Source organism: Fistularia commersonii, chromosome 26 (assembly GCF_037954325.1).
Source record: "Fistularia commersonii isolate RoL2024-O1a breed Wild chromosome 26, RoL_Fcom_v1.0, whole genome shotgun sequence".
Classification (NCBI taxonomy): domain Eukaryota; kingdom Metazoa; phylum Chordata; class Actinopteri; order Syngnathiformes; family Fistulariidae; genus Fistularia; species Fistularia commersonii.
Genome location: NC_141309.1, coordinates 5,894,435 through 5,919,256, shown reverse-complemented (window position 1 = coordinate 5,919,256; position 24,822 = coordinate 5,894,435). Strand labels below are relative to the sequence as shown.

The window sequence follows — 24,822 nt, the reverse complement described above, 5'->3', positions numbered from 1 at the left end:
TGCATAAATGCAAATCACCACATGTAGTTGCAAAAAATCCTGTCTCACAAAGTCTTACGTACGGAGAATTTAGAAACAGGAAGGGGGAAAAACAATTACATTCACATGATTAAATATGAAGTCATTTTCCTTAACGCGGTCAGGCTACGGCAGATATCTTTTGAAAGGAAGCGTGGCACAGTGACTCGTTTCTGCACTCCAGAAAATGCTGCTTGCTTTGGGGCATGGCCGCTGAGTCATTCATGTTTCCAACTATCTACTGCTCAACTTGATTACCTGTCTGTTGGGGGAAGGGGGGGGGGGGGGAGTGGCTATATGAAGAAAAAAAATATAAATAACCTGTAGCAAAGAAAAAAAAATGAATATTATTATTCCGTTCATGAAAAAAGAGCAATCAACTGAAAACAAAACAGCGGCTTGTAGATACCACGGAGTTCACTGTCAAAATCATCCCAAGAGGTTAAAAGTGAAATCCGAGAAAGGTATGAGCCTACACTCTTCATCCAGACAAAAAAAAAAAAAAAAACATTTGAAAGAGAAGCCATTTAATGCTTAATTTTATAAGTGAGTGTAAAAATGAATATAGGTGACACCGTAATAAATGATAAAGGTCAAGCCGGCTCCATATGTTGCTGTTTGACATTTGGGGGTGATAGCCGATGCAAAACACACCAGTTAAAAAAAAAAAACACTCCCAGAAAACTGTACAGATCCACTGAACCCAACGGCGTGCTTCAACCTGCTATTACGCGCCAGGAACTTGTTCTTCCACAACATTAGAGCAGCTGAGTGTGATAGACCTTATATAACCTGCATTTAAAATCCTGATGCGGCAACTGAATTCTGTGCCCTAAAAATGGGTATACGCTGCTGATAAAGGTAAAGATGGACCAACATGTCATAAGTTAATGCTCTTATCCAAATGCTCAGTAACTAAATAAGGTTTTTCAGCTGTTTGAATAACTGTGACTTTGCACTCTGTTGTACCTGGGAGTACCACTGGATTAAATAAATCCTCCTCCTTGTAAAAACACCATATGAGGAGAAAATTTGGCCCCATACACAGGAGACTGAGAGCAACGCTGAAAAATTGCGCATTTCAGCTTTGCCTAATTCCAAACATAAACCGCAAATCTTCAACGCAGACCCCAGGCTGTCACATAATAGAAATACACGTGAGAGCACAGCGCTTCCATCCCACTGAAGTCACATAAATCTTATGACACGTCAAGAAAAACAGTCTCAAATACTTTAAATTGGATAATCGACAAAGAAAAGCTTCCTTTGTTCTGCTCCTCCACCAGTATCAGACACCATGTGACCTGACTTAAAATTGTATCGGGATGATATAATCATACTTGTGAAAAATTTTCCACTACTACATCTACCCTTGTTTTCACCACCTTGACGGTTTTATCTCAGTGCACGTCTTTGAAATTTGATGAAGCACATGTTGTTATGGCCTCACCTGGATCATGTAGAGCTGGGCAATGCGGTACTCCTCCACACTCATGGGCATGGGGATACGATACTCCTTGATAAGCATGGTGGATCTGGGAGGAGGGAGAGGAGGGGGGTACCGGGGAGAAAACTGATAACGGAAAAGGGGAAGGGAAGGTGGGGGCGAAGGGGTGGGGAGAAGGGACAGGAGACCGTTGGGCTACTATAGGTGACCTGTCGTATCACCAGCTGAAGTCCTCATTGAAGTTCCTGTGGGGAAAGAGAAGAGACAGCAGCGAGGTTTGTTAGCAGATGATGTATTTGGAAAGATAAACAACATCTCCCCCGAATACTCCTTCAAACAGTAAATTCCATACGGTTCGAATAACCTCAGAAGCAGCGAAAGTTCTCCCGACATTTCCTGTGACAACGCGTCATTCTTGAGGGCTCACACGTGCCGGATGAAAAGGATGGCAGAGGCTGTATGCCATTCAAAACATATGCTGGATGTAGTTACTGTCTTTCTATTCTGAGTCTTGGCACGGAGGAAAAGTACCAGCGCCACGTCTCAATCCAGCATGAGATCCGAATAAGGCACTTCTCGGGATAAACTTCTCTTCTTATACAGAGGCAACAGCTTTGTGTGTGTGTGTGTGTGTGTGTGCGTGTGTGTGGGTGCAAATGACCAGGCTACAAAGAGCCGTGTCTTGCAGAGTCCCACCAACCACCACATTTCTTGCAACCCTTCAGCTCCATCACATGGGGGGGTTTTACTCAGCATAAGAGGGATTACATTTGAGTGGGGAGCATTACATAACATTGAAAGAGCCCCCTGTGCATGATTGAGGTTTCACAAATAGCAGCCTTAGAATTACACAAAGCATTGTTTTCAAACCACTGGGCAGAAGGGGGGTGTCGGTTATACATACACAACTTGTGGGTGGTGTGAGTTGCAGAAGTTTGCTTAGACCACTGAGGGATGAACAGCTCTCTGAAGCAAAAGGTACAGAATAAACGAGATCTCCCAACTCACAGCACCGTACTGTACTATCCTGTGCTGTAGTGGCAGTTTATCTTAATTAAATATCACAGGTGTCAGCCCTAGTAGCACATTAACTGAAGAGGAGTCAATAAGGAAGGGGAGATCTCTACCAGCTGAAAGAAACGCTGCTTTCAAACTGGGAGAGAAAGAGGGGGTTATATTCGAATATGCAGCGGCGTAACTGGGCAGCGATTTTCTTCTCCACAAACACATTCAAAAAAAGTTTACCCTTATACCCTAGTAAGTTAATAAAAGGTATATTTACATTTGTTCTCGCTCTTTCTCACATTTCCGAAGGGGCAATAGAGTATAGTGTGTTTGGGGAAGGACAATGCTTGACATGGCCTGTACTCAGCACAGTAAATGTGACAACAAGGTATTACATAACCTCAGCATGCACATGATTCTAACCTATGGCGGCAAGCGGTCCTGAGCCTGGCACTCGACAACTCTGTCTAATCACGTTAAAATTCCCACTGCGTCACTTATCCAGTGAACAAACGCCAGCTCTGGTGAGGCTCCCAGATTGGCCAGGGTCTCTGGTCCACCACCTATCGAGCAGCCACCCCCACAGCTCATCACTTAAGACACAGCCAAGAATGCAGCTCGTCGAAATTTTCCACCCTGCGGCGAGCGCTGTTCCGGTTGAAAAAAAAAAAAAAAAAAAAAAGACATCTTCCGCACATTTTTTGTAATAACTAAGGTCGTCACAAAAGAGAAACACTGGTAAAATTAAAAAAAAAAAAAAAAAAAAAAAAAAAAATCAGAACAAGGCACCACATTTTTGCTGAAAATAACTGCCCTCTTGAGACACTGGCACAAAACTAGGCTAGTTGGAAAGGCCTGAACAAAAGCCTGTGGGTCAGAAGCCTGAGAGGCCTCCTGGTGTTCAAACCTGGTTCGAGAGGAAAAGGTTGCCGTGCTCATCCTCCCTGACACGGTTTACGATCAGTAGCTTGTACCAGTTCAGAAATTTGAACAAGAATCAAAACTGATCCTCAGTAAAACCCTCTGTATTTCTCCAGCTCAAATGAGATATATCGCTTAAAAAAGTGATACAGTATGATGTAACACGAAGGATTCCTTAATATTAACCAGGGCTGTTTTTTCATGACCATCGAACGAGGGGGCAAAAAAAAAAAAAAATCATGTGGCAATGTTTGGAAACGTCTCAGCAGGATGAATGAGTGTGCGGCGAAGCCGAGCAGAACAGGCACTGATTGTTGTGCATGTCAACTGTGTTCCCAATGGTAATTTTTCTGGGCTGAAATTAAAACAAACAATAAATAGAATGAACCAATAAACCAATGACTCCTTGAGCTTATTTTGTCAATTTAGCTCATGCCTGAAATGCATTTCAATTCTGATATCATCATGCAACCACGTAACGTCTCAGCAGGAGCACTGTTGGTCATGCTCTTCCTTAACGATACCAGTAAGGTAATTAACATTTGTCTCTAAGAACTTTAATTCTTTTTTCATATTTTGATTTTGACAAGTGTTGAGAAGTGTGCAAGTTTTTTTTGAATTTACATTAATTTTCAGTGCTCAATTATAGGGTGACCTACAGGCCTTATACATTATTCTTATATATAATTCTTTAGGTTTGCCTGGCGAAGAATGAAAAAAAAAATAGGAAAAGAGTAAGCATTTTTTTAGATGCATTTTTTAAAATCATGAAATCAGAAAATTTTGATGGAACACCCCCCCTTCATTGTTATAGTAGATGCAGAGGACTTCATATTAATATCTCATCACTGATATAAATATTATTAATGAGCTAGTAAAAACATCTGATGCTCAATTTTCATAATTGATGTATATTGTAGTCCCCTTTTTAGCATCATAATGAGAATTCACAGGCATTTAAAACTCTGCCACTTAGTCATGGATTCAAACCAGTTAATTTCCCAGACTTCATTTATACATATGGATGCTGCGCACAGTACAAGACTTGTAATATCTGATCCACCAGCAGCCTCAAGAGAGTGCAGGCACCATGCTTGACCCAGAAAAATGCACTCACACAAAGCTTAAAAATAGCCCAGTCACAATAATCCTAGCATACGCAAGCAGAGTGCTTGACGTTGTTAGTTCAGAGAATATGCCCATTCCCTTCTAAAAATATATTCTCTGCCCCCCTCTAGGCAGTGACGCAATAGGAGCGCACACCACTGCAAAGTATTCATCACAAAGCAACCGGCTTCCACTGAACAGCAGCCATTGACAACCGCCAGGCACTTTGAATGAGGTTGGTTATATACCCGCTTTCCTCGTCTGTGACCGTCTGAGAGATTGTTCTGATTCGTCAGATAATGTACCGTCGTCCGGACAAAAGTGCAATCAAACACATTCAATCTATCTGAAAGCTGAGACACATCTCTCAAAAGGCATCTGCTTCTTATATAATCCGTCACCAGTATAGTCTGGAACTTCATTAATATGACCCAAGCCATGACGCTAAAGAGGCGGACATAAAAAAGAAGGGACAAAAGCACATCCTCTCACCACTAAACAGGTATGAATGTCTGACCTGAACGTAAAATCTGCTTAAACCACAAAGAGAAGACAAGATTATCCATCACAGGCTGCACCTAACCACCTAACCACATCCAGTCTTTCCTATGAGATCCAGTTTTCTTCCTGCCTCGGGCTGCAAAATACCACATCAGTGGAGAAAGGAATTACCGGGCTTTTTTTTGTTTGTCCTTTTCAAGGTGTGTAATACGTTTTGAGTTCTGAACATGACGTGGAGCAACAGCTGGGTTTTGCTGTCAACAGACAGCATGGGGGAGGTGGTGGTGGGAAGATTCTGAATTCACAGAAGGCTTTTTTCCATCCATACATCATTATGGTGGCCCTTCTTTAAATTTAGCCCATTTCCAGGGTGTACCAATTCGAGGTCAAGCAACAGAGACAGTGATGAATCCCAAACAAGCTGGGCGGCGTGGGGGCGTCCCTTCATTGCGGACCATACGCACGACCCCTTTAAAATACAAGTGGAAAATATTGGCCGTTGGAGTGCCTGAGATACCACAGATCGGTTTCACACGGCACTGGCAACTCCAGCTCTAACAACTGCCACAAAGACAGCCCCGGCCCGAGACAAGAACCCTTGATTGAGTTGATGTGCTTGTCCAACAATCCTGTTAAAATGTCAAAAGGCTGCGCGGTACAATCGGTGCTTGGCTGCGTGAGCTTGGCACTCAGAAAAAGGGAGTTTACTGTCCACCTGCAATGACCAGACAGGTCGCAATATCTGAGAAGCATGCAGTGCAGAGATTAAAACTCTCTCCTCTGGAGTATCTAATAAGAGCAAAACATGAAGCATCATTAACCAGGGATAAAACAAGAGATAAAGATAGACCAAATTTGATTTACACCCTTTAAACCGGGCCTCCTCCAAGCTAATGAAGAATGTAATCCAGCCTCCAGCAGACTGCCTAATTATATCCACATCTGTAAGTTATTCATATTAAATGCTTACTTGAGCATACTTTCCTGTTATCTCTATCAAAATTTAGTATCGTTTACAACTATTACAGATAATGCAAGATATTCCCATACCAACAGCAAGAAACGGGTTAACCCTGTGAGTCACGAGCCACTGAGGGGCTGTTAGATAAGAAAGAATCAAGCTAAGTTTCTAATATCAGACTTAGAAATTAGTAGCCTGTCTTAGCCTTATTACTGTATTCTAAATCAAAATCTCGGGGAAAAAAAAAAAAATCACATACATTTGTAGAAAATTATCTTCTCTACTTTTTCAAGTAGAAAAGGCTGTTAATACAAAAAAAAAAAAAATAGCAAACTCAAAATTCTAAAAAAATATGCAGAGGCTAGTGCTGCTTACAGATCTTTGAAACGTTCATTTTGGAATCCAGATCTGAAAGCAACAGTCAGGCATTACAACTACATATTTTAGTCCATCTAATGGTGGTGTCGTACAAAGATCATACTTTAGTTTGTTTTACAGCAGTGAGAAAGCTAATCTTCCATTCATCCAATCAAAAACAACCAACCAACTATAAATTATTGATATTCCAGTCTTTTAGTCTGACCTCACCAAACATCCCATGCATCACAAAGTCACAGTGCACCAAGATTAATAACTAGTTACTGATGTTGCCACACACAGAGGGAGATTAACACTGTACATTTTAAAGAGAGTTTCAGTAAATTGCAGGGTGTCATCTTGTGCCACCGAGATGAAATACAGGAAGCTCCCATGACACTCCCTCGAACCAGGACAGCACTCTGTGCTGTCCATCAGGCTCATGATCCTCCGCTGCCTAAGGAGGTAGGATGCACAACCTGCCCTTTAGTCATCATTGCAGTATAAGGGGAAAGCTAAAAATACTCCACACCCTCTGAGCATCTCCTCCATGGCGTTCCTCCTCCTTCTCTTGGTCTTCTTCCTCCTACAGTAAAAAAAACCCTTCAGAAGACAATACCAGTCTACACAAGCAGGGGATGAAGAGCCACCACGGAGAACAGGCGCACGCACGCGCGCGCACACACACACACACACTGAGAGATTGTGACGGCCCCCAGACAGCGCAACTCTGCTCTCTGCAAACAAAGGGAAACCTACAAGGGCTAATTGTTAATAGGCCAGGAACTGCAGGTTTATGCTCAAAAAAAAAATGGAGTGCATTGCAGAATCTCCACCTTTTTATCTTGGCTTGAAAATGCCACACTAAGCAATTTACCAATGGAAACCACAGCAACCTAGGTGATGGTAAGATATCAGCTTATTTTGCTCTATCTACCTAACCACAAGCCCACTGCACATCCTGATATTGACTTTTATTTTATTAAAAAAAAAGGAACCAAATAGCCACATTCTCCATTGGTGAGAATCAACAAGCGTCAAAGCAGATCAGTAAACCTCATAGTGTTTCTGGCTATCAACCAGTGAAAAATATTGAGTTTCAGATGAGTCACCCCCACAGCATGTAATTAAAATCTACATAAACAAATCTGGTGCCCAGTGACGGATGAGAACTTTAAGCAGCTTTAGTAAGTGGAGCCATTGTTTTCTTATGCCTCACTGGCGCTCATCAGCCAACCCTTTTCCAAAAGGGGACTGTTACATACCAACTCTATCTCTAATCAACACCACACTTCACTCTGAAATCCAAAATTAGATGACCTTATATGCAAATTACACTTGGATTAATCAGTATTATTCCGAGGTTAAATGAGGATCCGTCCGCCGTGTCGTTCTTTCCTGGAGCCCAGAGTCAAAACCAAATGAGCACAGAAACAGACTCGTCCGACCAGAACGAAAACCTTGGCTTCCCTGACATTTTGTGCATTCCATCTAATGTTTTGCGTGACCTCCAGACCTTCATCAGGTTATGCTGCAAATTTTCACCACCTGCCTCGGAGCGCTGAACATCTTTTAGTCACATGGAGCCTGTTGCTGAGGACTGCAAGAAAAGGTATTATGGACATTTACAAAGTCTCGCCAAAGTGCATAACGTCTCAGACGACACTACAGAGACGTGGCGGAGGATCGTTATTGCAGTTAAGACACCTTGTGTTACAAACTTCGGCAGACAGCAAATAAGTTCACATCTAAGAAATCCAAACAGTCGAGAGTGACGATAACAAGATGAGCTTTTCATCGACATTACATCGGTGACATTGCGGAATGTGAAGATGACATCCACAAGTTGCCCTGTTCACAAATAAGTGAACACCGAGGTTAGATGTAGATGCGCTCTGACAGCAAGAACATTATTTGAAGACAAACCTGTCAGACTACTTTAATGTTGAGCACACACTATTGTGGTGTTAAAGCAGCAGCACCTTTGCTTCAGCTGTGAAACAATTGAAAGACGTAAAATCCGAAAGAACTGCTGTTGACTGAACTTATAGCTCGCCGCATTATTGCGAATGTTAATGTTAGAAATAATATCGACGACGCTCTTCGGCGAGATGTTTTCTTGAGTACATGTCAAAGGAAGAAAATGGAATGGAATATTTCCTCACCGCTGTGCACTTATATTGAACTATTGTAGTTCAGTGGCAAAAGTCAAACCAAGTATAGCGTTTCTCAATGTTACACAATGCAGGATAAAAAAATAAACTCCTGGGTGTGATAAACATGAGCTTGGGTACCAAGTCTAAATAAAGACGCGTTGGCTTCACAGAGCTGCATGATGGCGTAAAGCAAAGTCTTTCTTCCAGTCAGCATCATCCGAGACCGTTTTCATCATCAACTGTGATCTGCGTCGCCTTCCGAAATTCTCTACAGCCGATAGGATTATGATGTATTAGCTTCCCTTCAAGATTATCTAGGTGCAAATCAATAACTCCTCATTCAGAGATCTGGAGTTTGCAGGAACACATTAGATTCAAATATGGAAATGAGTCAAATAAAGCTGTACTTATGCCCCATTCTCTCTCTGAGTGAGTATGACAACTGAGCTAAAAACTTCAGGGATAGAAGGGAAGAAAAATGTTCAGCTGTCAAAAAGGCTGTGAATTACAGAACCTAAGAAGGTTTTAAAAAAATATATGGTTACAAAATTAAGTGATGAATCATGTTTTCAATAGGAAAAATTAGTATAATGACCATTTCAAAGCAGCTAAAGCTCAATTCTATACACTTAAGTCACCATTATTATACAGATAATATTAATAACATAATAGTATCCGCTTGGCTGTGTGATGATATCCAAAGTTTCGACATACTACTGTCATGTTTTACCAATATCATTTCTGAAGCTGGGTTTTCTGATTAGCGTAAGGCAAAATTCATTCTCCTCCTAGGTATTTTTGTAGCAAATTCTGTGATTTTTCGTTAATTTTCTTTTATGCACCCATACGGTGTGGAGAACAGCTTTCATCTTCAAATAAATTGCCTGGAAGTTTATTACTTGCAACAGAACCACATAACTGTGAAGCAAATACAAGGATTTTTGCAATCGTCACATGATAAGCAAACGTATTCTCTACAGACAGATGCTTCATCTAAATGCGCTCACATCGCCATCAACATTCATGATTTTACACTTGATTATTCTCAGCAGACTTTGGAAAATAGGATTGTGATTGGCGCATATGCTATTTTTTTAATGGCTCTGTACAAGCAGTACACCAACTAAACCTTTGTTTCATCACAGAAGCAATTTTTGGCAAGCCAACTTACAAGGCTACCAACCCATTTACTTATTTTAAAAATGCTGCAGTAACTGCAGTCGTGATTTATATTGTGACGCAAATTCTCGAAAAAAAATTGAATGCATTACCGATGTAAGGACTCTATGAGCAGAAAAATGATTGGGCATCAATAACAATCAGAGATCTTGTACTACATAACATCTCAATTTTAAATCGTACCAGCGAATGTTAATGAAATGTTAAGAGATGCAAATTCAGAAAAGAAAAATCTTGATCCAGTGTCAGTTGAGAAAAAAGTGTCCCCTCTTTTCAGTGGCTCTAATTTTTCTCACAGCTTTCGCTTTCATAAAAGACAGCTTTCGCTGAATTTATATATATAAGTGTGTGTGTGTGTATGTATATATATATATATATATATATATATATATATATATATATATATATATATAAATTTATATTTCAAAACTAAAATCTCAAAAATTAAGTTCATGGCAGAATGCAAAACACATTCTGCATCTTCTAATTGGCCGCAGCTACGGTGTTTTATATTGTGTCGTTGTTGGATTGGGGAGCTTAAATCACAGTTAGCGAGTGGGTCCTTGCTAACCCGGAACGCTGCATCAGGACAAATTAACCATCAGAACCTGCACACGAAAAGCCAGGGATTGTCCGCCGATCCTTGGTAAGATACCTCAAAACCTTTCAGCGCGGCACCAACAATGCAGTCTCCTATGCAGGGACCTAAGACAGACGCTGTCTCACGAAATGACCATAAAAGGCCATTTGCAAAGATGCTCGCGGCCCTGTGACTTTAGCCAACATTTCACTGGCTTCTGAGGTCAACTTTGCAGCTCCAAAGGAAATCACCTTGGGATTTATCTTATCTGGACCGGCGCATATAAAACCTGGACACAGGCCTTTAACCATTAAAAAAAACGTCTCTCACAGGCACAAATACACACTTTGAGCATAGACAGACCACTGTGTCTGGGGGCATGGAAACCTTTAAAAAAGAAAGGGCATATAAGAAAGCCTTCTTTATAAAAGCTTGTGCTCCGGGAGGAAAAGGCTGCGAGGTCCAAGGGGGCAGTGAGAGGGGAATTAGGGTCTGAAGGAGGCTATTTTTAGCTGCTGAGAAATAAGGTGGCTGTGGCTGGTGAAGAGGGAGTATGAGTATAAAGATGTGAAGAAGCATCGCTGTTCTTTTTTTTCATTTACATGATTCGTAATGTCGAGAAGGGCGGTGGAAGGAAGACGAATAAATATAAAAGTAATGGTATAGAGCAAACTGACAAGGGACCCAAAAGGAAATGTGCAAAATACAGGGAATAAGCTTTAGAGAACAGCTGCCGGTCGCAGGGTGGTAAAAGATTTCCATCTCTCAATAGATTTATTCATCATATATTGATAATAGTACTGTTGCAGTTTTCTCCGAATGAACATTAACATGAAACATCTCAGGCGACAACACAACAAAGTGTCCCTGTTTTGTGAAAATTAAACCTTACAGGGAGGAGTGTTCTATCGCCCATGGAAAAAAAAAAAACTGCTTTCCAAAGTAAAGAAGACATGATGCAGGCCTGCAAAAACCCTTCATCTCATTTCCCAGACAACCCAACTCCAGGAGCATTAGCAGCGATGTGCCATTCATCAACTGGCTCATCAGGGATGCGCGGGGACAGGTCGTACCCCTGTTATCCCTGTCAACGGCTCAACACCAACATTAGCATCACCTGCTTTGTTCGAGGGAGCTGAGTGAGTGTACGGCCTGGGGGGGAAAGGAGGGAGTCTTTGGAGCTCAGAGTGCAGAGGAAACAAAATGTTCTGCTCTGTGTTTGGATTACACCCAAGTGCATCATGGACCATCATTTGACACACTGTCAGGATGTCCAGACCAGATGTATTTTAACACAAGCTTTTAGACAAGCAAGGTATTACTCATAAAGTGCTTAACGTCAAGAATTTATGTCGCACTGGGCAGTAAAATGATGTATATAATGTATGCAAATTACCTATCCAGCATGTCATAAATGCAGTTGCTGAGTATCATCATGTCCTTTTGTTTTTTTTAAATATAGCCTACGTCTTGTTACACTACACATCACATAAACACATGAATATTTATGAGCAGATACAATCAATATTAATAGAATCAAAGAGACATGTACATCCAGAAGAACCGTTAGCAACAATTAGCAACAAAAAAAAAAAAAGAGCTGAAGGCCAATGGAAGGAGGAATTATGAAAACAGTAACCAACAGAGATTTGTTTTTAGCATTCACTTACAACAAACTCCACATTCCTCATGCAAAAGGGAGGGGGTTGTTTCAACAACCGCAGAAGCTCGGTCACCTCTGGTTTTAAAAGGAACAGGAAATTTATACATGACCTTGACAGCATGATCATAGAGACTTAAAGCTAAAACAGGATCTTAATTATTCTGCCATGAGGGAGGAGCCAGGTCACAGGAAGTGTGTGTATGGAATGGATAACACTTTGCAATCTATTCCTATTGATGTCATCTCTGACATCATGAAAGCCCATTTCTGGGGTTGCTTCAGTACCAATTGTAGTATCCTTTGCGGGGCTCGATGGCACGCTTGTTCACATAGAGAGGGAAGCGGTAAACTGCCTGCTTCCTGTCAAGACATTGGCCAAAAACAAAGTACAGCCTGACGAGAAATTATAATCCTTTATCCGCCTGCTGTCCAATTAAAAGCAGTGAGAACATAAACACTGCCACAAGATACAGCTTGTATCAAGTGCATATCGTCTAACTTAAAACCCCCAGGATGTAATTTCTGCTCCCAGGAGAGTCTCGTGAGTAGTCCGGCATTGTCAAACAACCACCTAACCCAATTTGAACAAGGCATACATCCTGTTAGTGGATTAGCTAATTCAAATATTTTTTTCTTGTAAGGGCACAGGCAGGTTTCTGGGATTAAATAACAAAGGGGATCCCTTTCTGGTGTTTTAACTAGAATATTTCATGAATTTGCAGACTCTACACTGCCTGACACAATTTGATTGCATTTTAATTGCAAAGTCTTAACGCGCATCTTTTGGAAATTGCGATCACAAGATCGGTAACACACAAGCAATTTCACACGTTGACAACGCAGCGGTGAGTCGTTTATTCATTCATTACAACAACAAGGAAATCCCCTTGCGCCACCCATCCTATCACCAGCACGCTATCAGCTTCCTTAAAAGGTACGGTGTCCTCGCAACCTTTCACCGTCAACTCAATGTACAACTCGCAACCAAGCTGTGTGAGCGAGCTCAACTCAACAACATCGACAACAGCATATGGTGAATTATATCCACGCATTTCTTTTTATGTATTTCGCAATGTGATTTACAGGGGACACAAATAGAAAATGGGAGCACTAAGCCAGAATCTTTTGAAATGTTCTGCTTTTAATTATATTTACCATTTCAATTTTTTTATCTATAGACAACTCATGCAAAGACCAGACAAGACGAAAACCTTAAGAAAATGTTAATCAGTGTGGCCAAAGCAGGAACGCCGATAAGTTGATTGATTGATCACCCAAAACAAATCCCATTACCAATACCATGTTTGACAAAACAACTCAGTTCAAGTTAAGAATTTATTTTTCTCAGATCTGGTCAAAACCATTTGCTGTTCCAGGACCAAGACAGGTTGTTATTAGAATTTCATTTACATCTGCAGAGATATGAGAAAACATTCCTGGATTGCGTATGAAGACCGATGCACAAGTTTCATCAGGAGAGGCATCTTGAACTTTTTGATACAAATGCTAAACTCTATTCTAAATGGTTTCTTTTTATCCATTCTTTGGCACTTAGTTATTTTCTGCAGCAACTACGGAGATACAACTTCTCAGCACAGATAACAAAACTGCTGTATGTCGATGTCCAGTCTTTTACAAACAAGTACTTAAAAAAAAAAAAAACAGCCACACAATCAAAAACCACATACCGTGCCCATCTAACGCACAAGGTGTCACACACGTTAATATAGGAGGTTTTGGAGCAATAGGAGGAGTCATCTACGGCGATTAATTACATCACCTGAAAGAGCTGTGTCGACTTACTCACCTGGGTCTGTTCACAATCAGCCACCTCTCTCTGGCAGCTGCATTCACACCATGGTCACTCCAGCTACTGAAATCATTTACATGCGTCTTTTCACGATGCAAACTTGTAACTTCCCCTTTTCCGCTGTATTATCTGATTGAATTATTTAATCTATTCTTTTTTTGCAGAACAATCATTTTCAAAGTTGATGCAGTTGTTGTCGATGTCAAATAGAGGCATATTATTGTGCCTACAGATTTATTCACGCAAATGATAGTACAAGAAACATTTTAGACATGACGTAACTGTTAAACATAACCACAATTCACTGCAGTACCGTAACTAAATAATGGCTTGCTGAGGGACAATTACTCTTGTACTGCGCACATTATGCAGCTGGGCTCACATCTAGTTTTTTGGTGACAGACATTCTTCGAATTCTTCTCGCAGGTACTGCTAAGTAGAAGGAAAGTTATCTGCATCAAAGTCAGCGGTTCATTTCCATGTTATGTATTGAGCAGGTTTCCTGTTTAGCACTTTCGGTGTACTTCAAGTTGGGTTGGAAGTACTTTCAACTCAATGTCTAGTGAAACAGGCTGCTGCCCATACATTCTAAGGTTACATATTTTAGAGTTGTGCAATACCACAGGATATCATGTTCTCAATGTCTCAAACTCAACCAAGCATATTGACGCCATTTGCTTAACAAATTCTCCATAAGTCATATTCTAGATTTGACTGTGCTGTTTCAGTGATGAGACACTACTTCCTACAAAAGCAGATTGTCTTTATTTGTATTCCTGTTCCTACCAAGAAATCATATTCACAACTTGTTTAAATCCTCCCCGGTGCTGTCAGTTTCCATAAAAATCAGTCCCTATTGACTGTCAAAGAAATGACGGCAGCAAGACATGAGTCTTGGAAGCCAGCAGTTATCAGCTGGGGGAAACAGAATTTCAAAAATGAAGTCCAAAATAACACGGAGACTACATTGTCTTTCTTCAAGCTCATTTAGCCAATTGGATTTCATATCCGGCAACAAGCCGTAGAGTAAAAAGACCTAAAATTTTGAAAACAATCCCAGGAAACTGGGCAAAGGCATGCAGAGACAAATCACCAAATGTGAGACAGATGGGGCAGAGGCTGGTCTTTTTATATACACAATAGTACAAAATGGGAGTGAGAATAATCAGGCCTGAATATTTTTTTTTTTTGCCCAGCATATGAGCGGCTTCATTTCTGAAACTATCCATGGAACGTGATCAACAAGCCTTTAAGATGATACTGCGAGTTGGTGGCAGGGAGGAAAATGTGTGCGTAACGTGGGTGGGATACAAGATGCGGGAGATAACCGTGCAATAGCCGTCCAAAACGGTGTACAATCTGGTCCGAGCAATGAGCCAGGACTATATCTCTCATCTCTTCAAAAGAAGTACAGCTAATTAATTCGGAAGAACAAGCAAACCGAAAACAACACAGAGAATTCACAAAAAAAAAAAAAAGTACTTCACGAATAGGAAATTTCGCCATCCTGAATCGGAGCCTCTCTTTCTTGAATCTCATCTGATGATCGGCTGAAAAAGTTAAAAAATAAAGGCTGCAGCTGCATTCAAAATCTAACCGACAGGAAGCGCGTTTTTTTTTTTTTCCCTCTGAATTAAACGGATGTGTCTCAGTGACCGAGTATGAAAGTGTTATCCGACACACCAAGCAAGTGACGGGAGTAATTGCTTATGCCGCTTTTAAGCAACTTGGAGGTTACTGGTGGAAAAAGAACTCTGCTAAAGGTGAAAAAGGCCACAACACTCCAATCAAGATTCAGAGGTACACTTCCCACAAGCCACAGGCTCCTGTCAGCAATTTTCCACTCCATGGTCACAAAGACTTGCAGCATATAGATTCTCACAGCATTTCCTCCGAACCATCAGGAGGTTGTCAGGCAGTCTTGCCACTGCGGCGGGGTGATCTTTGATTCTAACATAAATGAGCAAAGTATCTAGATTCAAAAATGTCATGGCAGCCTGTCTGCTTTGCTTGATTGCTGGTGTGAAAAGGAACATCGTGCGAAAAACAAAAATGGTTTCGGAAAACACGTCACTGCTTACACTAAATATTAGTCACAAAACTCGGCCTTCTTAAAATCCTGACTGTTTCACCTGAACAGGAACATAGTAGCAGATTAATTTGGATTCTTCAAGCCCCCCCCCCCCCCCCAAGAATTATCTCATTTAATATTTATACTGAATGAATATTTGAAATCTGTTAAAATAACATAGCTGATAAAAATTTGTGGAACCACAGCGGCATTTTTGTCTGAGGAAGGGACTTTATCACCACTTTATAAATCACATTCACTATTAATCTGCTTTGAATTATATTAAACTAAATGAACACAAAAAAATGGAAACTTCCTGGTCTTGAGACCTATCTCCACTCACTATCATTTGTTTAATGAAGAAGCATAAAAATGCTTAAAACAAAACATGCTAAATAACATTAAGTAATATTCATGATATGGGCCTTGTGTTAAAAAAAATGTTTATCACTCATTTAAACACACCATGTGCCATTTTCGCCCACTGCAGGTCTCACAATGTAAGAAATTACAAAATAGTCAGTTCTGGACATTGTAAAGCATGATAGCCTGATGGTTATTGTCTTCACTGATGACAATGACATGAATTCACCAAGAACACATGCATTTCAAACAACATTCAAGCACATTTGTCATTTCCACCTCCCATGAAATAAACTCACATCATGTTACTAACAGAGATGTTTACTTGTTATCATATTGTTAAATAAGTCGCCTAGCCATAAAGGTGCGCTAAATTGACGTTACAACCAAGTTTATCGCAAAACACTGTGGCAAAACACACCCACCTACGTATAGCGAAGCTTCTCAGACAAGGTGAACTTTACCTTTAGGAAGGGCCCTGTGATAGTAAATGAAACTCCCAGTAGCTATAATGAGGACTGAGCAAGTGAAACATACCACTATCTGAATAAAATGAAATTAAAAAAATCTCTTGGAAATTAATGAAATTTTGGACAGAGTTGGGACAAAAGTAAAATATAATAAACAGATAGGAGAGCAATAAATAAATCATAAATGGAACCAGACAAGTAACGAGACTTGCTGAACCACTTTCACTGTTCAGTTAGCGTTAAGATGACGTTTGTTATTTTACAAAAATGGGTTTTAAAATGTAGGAAAACATTTCACATAAATTCTAGAGAAAAAAAAAACTGCTGCTCAATTTGCATTTGCTCTTTTGTTTGTCTTCTTCATATATGTATGTGGTTTTTCTGGGGGCAAAATGGAATGCCAAACTCTGGAAAACTGGTTGGACTAATATTTTCACATCACAAAGCCGTGTTTACAGTCTACAACCCTCATAGTCTGAACAATCACAAACAGTGTGACAGCGACCGTGTAGATACTGTGATGGCTTCAAGCAGTCCTTGGGCTTTTAGCAGTCCTTGGGCTTTTACTAGAATGTGTGAATCAAGTGGTTGCACGTGGCATGAGAGCACATCGGGATCATGACAAAGACAAACAAAACTGTGGTCATTGCTCAAACCAGAAGCAATAATAAATCATCAAAATCAAAGTACTCACACTGTCTTAACATTACCACCCAGCAGTGACTAACAGGCAGGAGGAAGGGTCTGCATTGCCTGCCAATAAGTGCAAGAAAGCCTCCACAAAAATCACATTTTTGGTGAAGGCACTTCTATTCCATGCTGCTTCAGTAGTGACAAAGCTGGTGAAATGCTTAAGATCATGGTGCAGCTGATGCAGAATAGAACGTGTTATACAACAAGCCTCGCATGAGCGTTATGTCTTCAAGGAGGGGGTGCGCAGGTTAAAACATGTAAGAAGGATTGCATTCTGCTTACATATCACTACAGCATGTTTTGAACCCAGGTAAAACACGATAACGCATTTTGGTATGTGTCTCCTGCTGTTTCCTCTCATACAGTAATTGCGGGGCATCTGGTTTTTCTGAGCTTAACCAGTAGCACAAGCTTAAAAAAAAAAAACAGCGGTAGGTTGTGCTCCTTATTCAAAGATGCTTCGATGCGCTGTCATGTCCAAGGGTGGGGAGGAGGGTCACGGTGCAGCCGCTCCTGCAATCCTACCAGATTATCAGGCCAATGGGCGACACAGCCTCCGAGTCAGCATTGCTTCAATGACTCATTCCCGCCCTGCTGAGTCAAGTGTGCTCTTGATGCTGAAACTCATCAAGTTATATTGACGGAGGAAAAAAAAAAAAAAAAAAAAAAAAAAAAAAGAGTTTACGGGACACAAACAAGCATGTGGCGTGCAGGTGTTTGCTTGGGGTTAAAAAGAAAGGGAAGCCTGCGACTTTTGAACCCTGGCAGAGTCTTCAAGCAGCAATGTGTGATTCCCCTCCTTAAATTTGTGCCGTCACAAATTAACACAGATGTTCACAGCTGTGAACATCTGTCATCAGATTGAGGATTGAGGTTTTAAAAACTACATCTCTTTGCAGGGCACTGTGTCAATTGTCATACCTGAGTGTGCCTGGGTGGAAAAGGACATGTTTTCAACGGGGTGTCACAACAACATCAAACCGTCATTGCAGGATCAGGAATATTGGTTGCAGAAACAGGGCCACATGTCAAAGAAGAAGTCCAAACAAACGTGCACATGGCATCTAGATGTTATGCGAAAGCAGATGTACGAAATCGGACGTTGCATCTCTGCAACGGGATGATCACATTTGAACTACAGTAAACCCACTGGCGGTTAGTTACCTAGCAACATGGCAGCAGTGTAATGACAAATTGATGGCCAGCAATTCTCGCCACATACCTGGAGCCGATGCGCAGCGATGCACTCCGGGGCTTTGGCACACTTTGGCCCCCCTTAACCCACGTCCCACCCCCCCACCCCCGCCCCCAAGCAGATCAAACTTTATCCGCCTCTCTCCCCGCGGTGGCTTGTTGTTGTTATTGTTGTTATTGTTGTGGTTTTTCCCAGAGTCTCGCCGCTCTCGTACGATGACATGATGGAAATGCGCGCATCTGAAAGTCAACAACCGCTTCCCTTTACGCCGCCGTCCGTTTGGCCCTTCGGCGGAAGAAGGGCTGCGACACGAAGAGGTGACACGTCGGAAAACATGCTGAGAGCGGCGGCTCGTCACAGCCTCAGGTATCCTTTCTGTTTACAGAATCCAGCCACATCGTTGCGCGAACCCACCGAGGTTTCCCCAACCGACGCGAAAGGCCAACGTAGCTACGGTGACGTTAAAATGTCCTTGAATATCCAACCTATCCTCGTAGGAGTTGTGGGCTCGGCTCGCCGGGGGTGGTGGTAGTGGTGGTGGTGGGGGATGAAACGGGAGTCTAAGGGGCTCAGAAGGACAGTCGGCCCCTCGGTCCACCGGACCGGGACGGATAGATAGCAAACCGCCGGAGAGGAGCCGTCATCGTAAGACTTGTCACTCCGTAACTCTGAACCGCCGCAAGACTTCACACAGCCTTCACAGGCACGACACAAATATAGCTGGATTGCAACGGATACAGCTACGCTTCCGGTTTTAGTTTCAAAATAAAAGTTGAATTTGCCATGTGTCGGGGTAATTGCAGCTAACTTTTACCCTTTCTTTGAGATTTTAAATAACAGTTGTTCATTTATTTCTATTTCAAGATAATTGTTTACAAGGATGCGCCACATTCCTAAGTAATGAGGGACTGAAAAGTAAATACGTGGTTTTATTTTGAAAAAAAGTATAGCTAACATCCGGTGTTTATCTTCACTTTACTACCTTGATAAATTGAAATTTGCAGCCGCTGTGTCGTTAGAGTGTCGCCACCTGTTGGAACACTAATTGCATGGCCTTCAATGAGCAATAAAAAAGGAGAACGCAAAAAAAAAAAGTCATGTAAAATACATCACCACGATATAAGTCTTATTTATTCTAATCGCTATACGCCTGGTATGAAGGAAGAAGCAAAGTAAAATTTCTTTGCACAGCCTGAATCACCACATTCTTACAACGTACATGTCAATAAAAATCTAAGATACAAGATAGTCAACACAATATTGAATAAAAAACGATTAAAAAAAACAATTCAACGATTTTTTTATAGTCTTAGATTATCGCATGCTACTGGTAAGACAGCTATATTCAATTGTGTCTTGTGAAAATCGGGATCAGTTGTAAGTACTAAAGATAGGGTGTATAGAAATTCACCTTTGTTTCATGACTGCTGCGTCAGAGATTGTATTTTGCCCTTGACCACCACTGTTTCCTGATTTACAAACCATAGTCATTGTTAAGGGGAAGAATGAGGACCTTTACGAGACAGTTTTACTTGAACTATTAAAACATGTTTTCTTTCATGCATTTTATGGTATCTGCAAATCATATTTGAGGAAGACATACAAAAGCTAATGAATCGAAATGATTCACTTTTCAGATTATTATAAACTAACTGCTTTGCAGACCTATCTTATCTGGGTTACAAAGAACTCAGATATTGAATACCAGGCTTCAGTGACCAGGATTAGAATAAAAAGGATGTTTAAAGAATCTATTCCTTAAATTAACCATCCAGGGAGAAAATTGGTTTCAAAATACAGGAAATTCACTGAAACAATTAGGGTTTTTTTTGCAGAGGTGGCTAATGTACAAATATTGTATTTTGAGATGCAGGGGGAAATGGATGTGTGAGTTTGTGTTGAATTATGAACAGCCTGACAGATGACTGGTTGATGAATAATGGTGTTCAAGTAAAGGAAGGTGTGGCAGGTGGAAAGGTGGGGCCTCTGTGGAGCTGGAGGCTCACGCAGAGTCATGACAGATAATTCAGTCTCACTGTCTTGCCTTTCTTAATGGTGCTTCTTGTGTATATTTATGGATCATAACAGTAACTGTAGAACCATAAACCTGTTACTCAGGGATTTGAACACCAGCCCGTCATTGTCAAGGACCTGAAAAACTCAACGAGTTGTTTAAAAAACAAACAACCTTGAGCCAAATCAATGTAAGAAAGACTATTGATAACATTTTCCATTTGTTTTCCTTTTTTCTTTTTGTTAGCAAGCTAACATTGAAGTCTCATGATATCATGCAAAGGGTGCAGTTTTTCCAAATAAATGAAGAGATAAATAAATAAATCCTCCCTGGTGATGAAATAATAAAACACATAGAAAAAGTATTACAGCTCAACGGCATGTAACGGCTGCAGTAAACACAACACGGGCGGAGTAAGAGCAACTAAAGGGGGCACAGAAGAGGAGAAAGTCTGGACAAGGCTGGATGGAGAGCACACAGCACTGGATGAAACATTGCACCCTGTATGCAAAAGTCTAATAGGATTATGTAAGTACTGTCACAAGGAGGAATCAGGGGAGTATGCACTACTTCACTGCCATGCATAACTTTGACGAGCAGGAGAAAAACACACATCTAATGGGGCATAATCTGAAAAATGCATTCGCCATCTCAGTAGTCAGTGTGCAACAACATTTGAAATTAGCAAAATCATAAGCGTTCAATGGAATCAAAGCATTTGTTTTTTAGTTTTCATTTTTTTTCCAATTTTGGGTATAGGTATCACAATTCAAATTAAAATACTTTGGCACAATGCTTTTCATTTTCAGAATGTTGCCGCATATTTTGACTCAGAACGAAAATGAGTCATGTGTAACCCAAACTGCGTTTTCATTTTCTTCTTCCAAACTGCTCAATCTGTGACTTAATCCAAATTAAGAAAAAAAGCTATATATATTTAAAATGTAATTGTAATTTGCAAGATAAACAAAATGAACAGAGGTGCTACGCCTTACCGCTAGCTGCCACTAGCTTACAACCGGAAGTGGACAAGAGGAGATACTCGAGCCACGAAGAAGAACGTGCAGCCCGCTGATTGGTGGATTCCGAAGCGTAGAAGAAGACCATATTAACACAAACACGCCGAAGGGGCGACGAGAACGCACTGTTCTTTCCGTAAAATAATGTTTTAAACGGGAATGTTTTGCCCGTCAACCCGGAGAGGTGGACCGCAGAGATATTCTGATATAAGAAGACGCCATACAGCCAAGAATCTTCTCTTAAGGCATGGCGAGACTGTTCCCCGTCCTGAACGGTGTCCGCAGCGTCACCTGGCTCGGCTCCATCGGTGTCCCCCCGGTGTCAAGACGTCCCCCGGCCGGCCTGAGTTGCCTCCCGGCCGCCGGGAAGAAGAACCTCGTAGACCTTCCGGTTCTGAACGAAGAGGAGCTGGAGGAGCAATTCGTGAGAGGATCGGGTCCCGGGGGACAGGCTACCAACAAAACCAGCAACTGTGTGGTGCTCAAACACATCCCTACTGGAATTGTGGTCAAGGTCAGTTGTGTGTTTTGTTTTCCTGGCTTTGTGATAATTTCTAGAAACAGAAGGTTAAAACATAACCATTATTTGTGATGTTTTGCATCATTCCACATGTAGTTTTTCATTGTAGTATTTGACCCTCACCGGTGTTCAAAGGCCTGCTGATGATCATGACAAATCTTGATCGTATGCAGCAAAGAACCAATTTTAAGGCCTAATACACTGCGAAATATCATGAGAAGGGAAAACGGTTTGAATATTGAAACACAGATGATCTGGTTATAATGAAAATCAATCGCATTTATTAATTTCTTTTCCCCAAATGATATCTCCTGTCACAAAACACCTGAACTACCTTTAACATTCTTTTTCAGTGCTTATGAAGGCCTGGTCTGTCGGTCACTCCTATGACAGAAGAACTCAGATATGTTTTAACTATTTTCAGTTTTGAAAATAACTTTCACAGCTCGTGACTGAAAATACAATTGTAATCTGTGTGAAACACACAGTCAGAAACATCCCGTGTAAATATATTATTAAGTATCACCCAAGAAACCTATATGTAGCTGGGCTCGTTTTAGAGCTATTCACTGACCTGAGTTGGTAAAAGAACTTATCAAGATGCATTAAAATCTGAAGAAGAGTTTCAACCTGAGTTATAAATGCATGAACAAACAGCCATGTACATCATGTGTGGGGAGAAACACAATTTTCTCAGACAGAAAGGGTACAGCATTTAAAGGAAAATAAAGGGGTAACAACTACCTCTGCAGTGAGGTGAGCCTCCAAAAATCGATTTCTCACTGCTGAAATTTTATGATTTACTATCTAATTTCCTTCTGATTTAATAATAAGAATAAGAATAAGAACAAACCCATCCAAACCCATTAATGACCCATCCAATGGACGCCCGGGCCCAATGCAATATTTATTTTGTTCTCTGCAAAACATAATGATTTCATGTCATGTTTTTTTTCCCTGACAGTGCCACCAAACCAGATCTGTGGATACAAACCGAAAGCGTGCTCGGGAAATTATGAGGGAGAAACTGGACATCTCATACAAAGGAGAAGAAAGTGACATTTTCCTGAGAAAGAAGGAGTCCATGCTGAAAAAACAAGAAAAGCGAAGGAAAGCAAATGAGAATCTGGAGAGAAAAAGACTGTTTAAAGAAGCACTGGTTGCAGATGTCAAACTCGGGAAAGACAATGTTTAAAATGTGAATCATGTTATAGATGATGGGTGGCATGATGGCGCAGTGGTTCACGTTTCAGCCTCACAGCATGAATGACCCCAGTTAGATTCCATCAAGGGTGACTTTTCTATGTAGAGTTTGTCTGTGTGGGTTTCTCCGGTTTCCTCCCACGGTCAAAAAAACCTACTGTAGGTTATTGCTCATTATCGCGGGACAATTTATTGGGAACATTGAATCCCACTCACTCAAGACAATTTTCCTAATAAATTGCCCTGAGTGAATGAGAGAATGTTCAGGATGTCTGTATATGTGGCCTTGCGATTGACCAGTCCAGGGTGTACCCTGCCTCTTACCCGATGATAGCTGGTACAGGCTCCGGTGACCCTGAGCGCGGACGATGGATGGGTGTTAATGATGATATTAATGTATTTTATTTTGTATTTGTTTTTTTGATGAAGAATTGAGTGACTAAATCTTTAAATGCATCCTTCAATAAAATAAATCAAAGCTATATTTTGTGTCAGAGGCAAGAGATTGATTTTTTTTTTTCTTCAAAATATTTACACAATAGCATGTTTAAAGTTAATTAGGCATGAAGGGTGATGTAAAAGCAGCAGACAGATGTCATTTGGAATGTGTTGTAAAGTTTGTTCTAATTGACGATACCTAGTATTCTCTATTGGTTCCTTTTCATCCATTTGATCCCATGGCTATATCAATACTCACATGAAATACAATTATAGTTTTGTTTTTTTTTTGATAAATATTAAGTGTCAGTATGTTTTCATACTAGCCCATCAGACCCATGGTCCTGTCAAACAGTAGTCTTTATGAATGTTATATCACTAATAAAAAAAAAAGTTAAATGGCTGTACACAAATAACCACAATATACTGTATCCTGAAGGCCCTCTCCAATTTATCAGATTTGAGCTTTCTCTCCTCCTACACTGTTCCTCAAATGCACCAGATGAGCCACAGACACATCCTTTTGCCATGTGTTAAAAATAACACATATCAAGCGCAGACCAAACTCACCCTAAATCTCTCATTTTGTATTTATGAAGATGATGAAACACTGTGCCACTTTTTGAGAATCACTGTCCTCGACGACTTTAGATAAGCTCACCGCTTCAAGATTTTAAACTGCTGTAACTGTGACGTCCCTCTTAGAATTTCATACATGTCATGCAGATATTTTATTCAAAATGAATAACTGACAAATCCTAAGTCATTGTGTGATTAAAAAGTCAGTGCAATTTTCATTTCTGTAACTCATGGAATTCATTCACTTTTGTCCCAATGAGCCCAATTTTAAAGTCAACATAAATGAGATCATAAACACACTGGAAAGATGATGCAGCTGTGTTATTATTCAGGGGCAAATTAATAAAAATGTTTGATGATCTGTTTTGCACTGGCAAACATTCTTCCTGTGAAACAAATGGTCCCGGTCCTGGCCATGTTATTTTTTTCCCTTACCAATTTTGTACAGTATTCATTATACCTTTTTTATATCGTCACCCTCTGAAAATAATCGCCGAAGTAATTTGTTTACAAAAATGTTTTTTTGCCCAAATCATCTCCTCATGATGCTGA

General features: G+C 40.7%; 2 protein-coding genes across 13 annotated transcripts in view; one reads left to right on the top strand and one right to left on the bottom strand.

Annotated features, from left to right (window-relative positions):
* The window catches only part of LOC147218350 (membrane-associated phosphatidylinositol transfer protein 2-like), a 45,471-nt gene extending 25,696 nt beyond the window's left edge, over positions 1-19,775 (bottom strand). For 8 of the 12 annotated variants that reach the window (XM_086173510.1, XM_086173518.1, XM_086173513.1 and 5 more), the window contains exon 1: positions 1,469-3,239. In XM_086173510.1, coding sequence (XP_086029636.1) covers positions 1,469-1,546 — 78 coding nt within the window. In that variant the 5' untranslated portion in view covers positions 1,547-3,239. Of the gene's footprint in view, positions 1-1,468; positions 3,240-18,524 lie in introns of those variants that run through there. The other 4 variants (XM_086173511.1, XM_086173515.1, XM_086173521.1 and 1 more) reach the window with 3 other exon arrangements.
* A 1,814-nt stretch (positions 19,776-21,589) lies between these two features.
* On the top strand, positions 21,590-23,747 carry mtrfr (mitochondrial translation release factor in rescue). The gene is made up of 2 exons (XM_086174151.1): positions 21,590-22,044; positions 23,015-23,747. Exons 1-2 carry the CDS (start codon positions 21,778-21,780, stop codon positions 23,243-23,245), a joined length of 498 nt encoding a protein of 165 aa, XP_086030277.1. The 5' UTR covers positions 21,590-21,777; the 3' UTR covers positions 23,246-23,747.
* The last annotated feature ends 1,075 nt before the right edge of the window (positions 23,748-24,822 follow it).